Genomic DNA, 5,969 nt, shown 5'->3' with positions numbered 1-5,969 from the left:
TTTCGTTTCTTTTTATGGCTAAGTAATATTCCATTGTATATATGTGCCACATCTTCTTTATCCATTCATCTGTTGATGGACACTTAGGTTACTTCCATGTCCTGGCTATTGTAAATAGAGCTGCAATGAACATTTTGGTACATGACTCTTTTTGAATTATAGTTTTCTCAGGGTATATGCCTAGTAGTGGGATTGCTGGGTTGTATGGTAGTTCTTTTTTTTGCAGAATTAAGTTCTTTTAATAGATTGCATATATAGATGTTTAGCCATAGTCTTTTATCAACTCTTTAAGAGTAGAATTTTATATCCAATTTACATGCTTCAAATATCATCTTTCCTATTTGTTACAGTAAGGTCTTCTATCCAAATATCCACTTGTACACTGAGAGCTTTAAGAGAAAACAGGACACAGAGGGAGTTTCCATTTTTAGCAGCAATGAAATATCACTAACCCCTTTTAACATACTGAATTCAAGTCACTATCAGAGGTGAGTGCACCACAAAGTCACCAGGTACAAAATTGCTAGTTCATTTTTAAATTAATAACTTGAAATTACCCCTGCCCCCCACCCCATTACATCCCATCTTTTTATAAACAGCAAACATTTTGCTATTTTATACATAGGCTAGCAGGCTTGTTTCAATATGAAAGTGTTAATTCATTTACAGATTTTTTTTAATCAGTTATGTAGTGCTACAATAAATGTCCAATAATCTACATAGGAACAATCTTTGATGATGAAAATGACGAAGATTGAATAAGGCTATCGATTACCTTATCTTATTTACATATAAAGGATAGATACCCAATGGTGAGGAAGAGACAGAAATCGGACAAATACTCATAGGTGTAAAAATTACATCTACGTCTGAGCTTATACTGTAAATGACACATTTTAAATAGTCCTGTAGCCCATGCCTGTTTTTTCCTCGGAAGAAGAAAAGCTGCCTTCATGACATCCCCTCTTGTTGCAGATTTCCACAGTGTCACTTGAACTTTTAGTCAGAATCTTACTTTCTTCAAAAAATAAAGAAAATACTCCCTGTCCCCCAGGTTACCTCCCTCCCCCACCAAAATCCTTCTGGATTCATTTTCAGTGCCAAGTTGCATGATCAGGTCCCACCTCCTGGGTTTTTTTTTGTCCATCTATTGATCCGTTAGTTTAGAGTGGATAACATGAACCAGTTCTGGAACCGCTACTAGGAGGAACACAAGCTCTTCACTACGATCACACTGCAGGAAAGTGGTAACTCAATTCATCCCTGGTGCCGAGCCTCCAAAACTGAAAGAACTGGGCACAGCTGGAGCACTGAATTTGTATCCTCCGTGCTTCTCAATCATTTTGGATTCATGGGCTGCTCTTCTTTGATCAGCTAGAGTTGCTATATCCTGTAACGGTTTTCTTTGTTCTTCATTAAGACCATGAGTCAGAGCCTGGTACCGCATGGGATTACGATTTTGTATAGTTCGAATATAGCTTTAAATATCTGATACTCATCAACAGGGTTATCTTCATCATCACTGATCGTGGAATAGCCTTCCAGGGCAGTTTCTTCAGCATCTTCTTCTTCCCAGTCTTCATCATCTCCATCTTCGCCCACTTGCTTAGCCAGGATCTCCAAATATTTTTGTCCATCTTCATCAATATCATCTTCATCACTCCCCAGTTCCTCCGATTCATCATCATCTTCATCATCCTGTCATCATCACTGTCATTCTCCTGTTCTGCATGGCAGGCGTATGCTCTTTTTAATCCATTAAATAAAAGAATAAAAGCTGGCAAAATCTGTCCAGAAACCTGATTTAAAACTTGTGGTATTTGTTCCATATCAATAAGAGCACATAGGCCCAGAACACACATCTTTCTGTCACGAAGCCCCAAGAAACAATCAACATCATTAAGCCACTGTGTAATAAAATGATCTGTAACTGGTTCAATATTATTAGGGAAGTGAAAATTTTTTAAGGTGTTGAGAAGTAGGTGTGGATTATAAGACAAAGCTGCAACGGCAACTTGAAGGCACATTGTTCGAAGTTCACTTGTCTTCACCTCTCTTGTCAGTCTCTCTAATGCTGCTTCCACGAATAAGGGAATACACTGGTCAGTGCCATGCCCTTTGCACCACAGAATGATCACCTGTAACAATTTTGCTGCGTGACATTCTGCATCTTCTCCTGCAACTCCTGTAAGAAGCTTTTTGCACATACTGTATATCATTTCAAGGTACTTGCTATCAGACAGAAGTGTGTCTGTATCAACTGTTACATAATTATGAAGCAGAGGCATCATATCTGTAAAGTAATCAAAGCCATCTTGCTGAAAAACCTAAAATACCAGAGGTAGTAGCTGCCACATCTGTGGAGACACTTGTTGACATGTCAAACTATGTGCTAAAGAGAAGATCTCCTCATAGAATCCTAAGACATGCTGTTGTAAAACAGTTCCAATGACCTGTAAGCAGATTCCTTCAAGCTGCTGGGTTATTTCTTTGTGATCGTCAACTACACCAAGAAGTGTGTCGATGGTATTCAGGATTCCCACAGCAGTAGCTGCTTTGTCATCACTTCCTTCTTCATCTGGCCCAGTCTGGATTACTTGATTAAATGTCATTGCCAAATGTGTCATTTCTACTGCAATAGGAGTAACTTCTTCACTATACTCGCAGATCATTTTCTGAATTACATTGGCAAGATCATCATTTTCTGTTTCTCTTATAATATGAAGAAAAGCCTGCGTGACAGGTTGGACGAATGGTGTGACGTATTCCTTAGCTTTCTCTTGATAGCTGGTCAGCACTTGAAGTGCAATGGCAGCTTCCACTTTAACAGGCATTTCCCTATCATCAGTCAGTCATCTTCGTGTCAGCTCTAGGGCTGTTTGCAGGTTCTGGTCACTTTGAACTTCACTTCACAAAAATAGTGAAGGACCAGCAAGCGCTCGCTCTCGTGTAGCCTAGTTCACTGCTGAAGAGAGGGAATACATGATTCTGCAACATATATTCCATCTGATCTTTGTAGATCTTTCTCTTCAGGAGTATTTCAGCTAAAGAGCCAATCATATGCAGGGCTCCATCTTTTTCTCGAGGATCAGCATTTGGTTCTGTAAGAATCTGGTAGCAAAATCCCATAGTCTTTTGTAGTACCTCTTTCCTCTTACTACAAGCTGTAAACAAAAGTGTCTGGGCAGCAGTGGTGGGAGAGATGAAATCCTCAAACACATCAAACTTCATGTGTATATATTCACAGGGGTCTTCTTGTCGAAGTTCCTCATCAGCATCTGTATAGCACATCAATGGAAAAATAACATCTTGGATAATGCCTTGTATATGAGGCTTCAGATTCTTCCGGGTGAGAGCATGAGAAACTCCTTGATTAATATAATTAAATGTCTGTTGTAAAACTCGAGGAGCCATATATTGCTTCTCCTTGTACTCATATAACACCTTCAATAAAACTTGTTGGACATCAACAGCAAATGCCTTCAGAAATACTTCAGCAAATTCATTATACTCCTTGGAAACATTGCCAGGGCTTCCATATCTTTCAAAAAGTCTTGCTGGGCTTCCCTCGTGGCGCAGTGGTTGAGAATCTGCCTGCTAATGCAGGGGACACAGGTTCGAGCCCTGGTCTGGGAAGATGCCACATGCCGCGGAGCAACTAGGCCCCTGAGCCACAACTACTGAACCTGCGCGTCTGGAGCCTGTGCTCCGCAACAAGAGAGGCTGCGATAGTGAGAGGCCTGCGCACCGCGATGAAGAGTGGCCCCTGCTTGCCACAACTAGAGAAAGCCCTCGCACAGAAATGAAGACCCAACACAGCCAAAAATAAATAAATAAATTTAAAAATAAATAAATAAAAAAATACTCCTGTTCTCTGTTTAAAAAAAGAAAAAAATGCTTTGCCGAAAACCTTCAGGGAGCGCAAGGCTTAAAAAAAAAAAAAAACCCTTGCTAAGATATGTAAAGCCCACTTCTTACATTTCCACCATGGTAACTTAGGTCTGTCATCTTCTTCAACTTGAAGTGTTTCATTAGGTACATCCCTGTTCACAACAGTCGTTAAAATTTTTACCCATTCTGTCAGGTTCTGTTGGTTTATAAGCTCCAGTGGTAGTGTATACTGAACAAGAGCATAGAAGATCTTAAAAATTTGTTTCTGGATGAGGACAGATTGATCAGACTGATCAGAAAGAAGCTGGATAAAACGGCTCTTTAGAACTGGCAGGAAATATTGCACTGCTGCTACCAATGGACTCCGTTCCTCTGGTTTCTTATACCAGAACTACAACTGGCAGTCTGACAGAGGTTGGAGCAACAGCTGGAAGATTCCTTAGCAGGAAGATGGGTAGTCATTTTTCACAAGCTGATAGAGGCAAAGAAGAATTCCTAGCCAACATGCACTGTTATCAGACTGAAGGTAAAAGCCAATTTTGTCCACAACGGCAGTCCAGCGACTTGGATAATCATGTCTGATGTTATGATGAATGCATGTAGTAATCTGTACCCTGATGAACTCAGGAGAGTGGATAATGACTTCTACAATATTTTCTCGAATACAATGTCGATCTTCTTCTGGAATAGTATAAGGGGATATATCCCCTGGTGCCGTTTCCCGATCAGGCCAATACTGTGTTATCATATTTTTCAAATAGATAACACCTGCCTGTCTCACAGGTAAATCCAGTTGTTCTGACATAGTAATCTGAAGCAGTGTTGAAACAAAATTCAGAGACTTGTGTGCTTCATTGAGCTGGCGCTCCATGGCCTCACGCAGGGCTGGGTCCATGGTGCCCCGCAGGGCTTCGATAATGGTGTTGGGGTCCATGGCAGGGTGGACGCAGTCAAACCCAGGGGTCGGGTGCTACTGGCCCAGGAATAGCGCCCCTCACTGCACACATGGACCTGCCATGCTCCGCAGCGGCAACCGGTGCGAAAGGAAAGAGAAGCGCCAAGGCCACGGATAGAACCTCTTCTTCTCAGCGTGGAGGTGGGAGATGCTCCAGCCACTTCCTGTTGGCGTGCCTGTGGAGCCCTTTGGGAGATGTAGTCCACTTGGGCAGTCCGCAGCCCACGTGGCCCTGAGCTGTCGCTCCTACAGACAAGACCTGCTGGAATCCTGTTAAGTGTCACCCAGAAATGTTCATCAGGAGGGTAGGTGTCCTTAGACCACCCAAGTAAATCAATGGCTCTCTGGTCTTGGAGAACAAGATTAGCCAATTCTCTTGTAAGGGATACATAGGTGGAGCCAAAGTAAATGGTGAGATTATGGGGAGGAGACATTTTTCTTATCCAAGTCCACAGCATGAAGGAAAACAATTGGTATTTCTGTTCAAAGTGCATATATCTGGTCCTCTGACAATATGAGGAGGAGGCAGCACCCCTGGGGTGACTTTTTTCCCTTTAAATCCTTCTATATACTGAATGATCTCCCTGTTGGTTTTCAGGGGGAAATCTTTTTTTTTCTTTTTTTTTTTTTAATACATCAGGTTCTTATTAGTCATCAGTTTTATACACATCAGTGTATACATGTCAGTCTCAATCTCCCAATTCATCACACCACCACCACCCCCGCCCCCCTGTGGCTTTCCCCCCTTGGTTTCCATACGTTTGTTCTGTACATCTGTGTCTCAATTTCTGCCCTGCAAACCGGTTCTTCTGTACCATTTTTCTAGGTTCCACATATATGCGTTAATATATGATATTTGTTTTTCTTTTTATGTCTTCACTCTGTATGACAGTCTCTGGGTCCACCCACGTCTCAACAAATGACAAAATTTCGTTCCTTTTTATGGCTGAGTAATATTCCATTGTATATATGTACCACTACTTCTTTATCCATTTGTCTGTTGATGGGCATTTAGGTTGCTTCCATGACCTGGCAATTGTAAATAGTGCTGCAGTGAACATTGGGGTGCGTGTGTCTTTTTGAATTGTGGGTTTCTCAGGGTATATGCCCAGTAGTGGGATTG

At 41.5% G+C, this 5,969-nt stretch overlaps 1 protein-coding gene across 1 annotated transcript; it reads right to left on the bottom strand.

Moving 5' to 3' along the window:
- Positions 1–285: 285 nt before the first annotated feature.
- LOC115849390 (importin-7-like) lies at positions 286–4,840 on the bottom strand. The gene is given in 5 exon segments (XM_070045851.1): positions 286–1,482; positions 1,485–1,703; positions 1,706–2,907; positions 2,909–3,567; positions 3,947–4,840. Coding segments are annotated over 5 exon segments (3,189 nt in total). The 5' UTR covers positions 4,826–4,840; the 3' UTR covers positions 286–1,252.
- Positions 4,841–5,969: the final 1,129 nt, after the last annotated feature.

This window comes from Globicephala melas, chromosome 7 (genome assembly GCF_963455315.2).
Source record: "Globicephala melas chromosome 7, mGloMel1.2, whole genome shotgun sequence".
In the NCBI taxonomy this organism is placed as follows: domain Eukaryota; kingdom Metazoa; phylum Chordata; class Mammalia; order Artiodactyla; family Delphinidae; genus Globicephala; species Globicephala melas.
The sequence above is the reverse complement of the archived record's forward strand: the minus strand, read 5'-3'. Positions and strand labels throughout refer to the sequence as shown.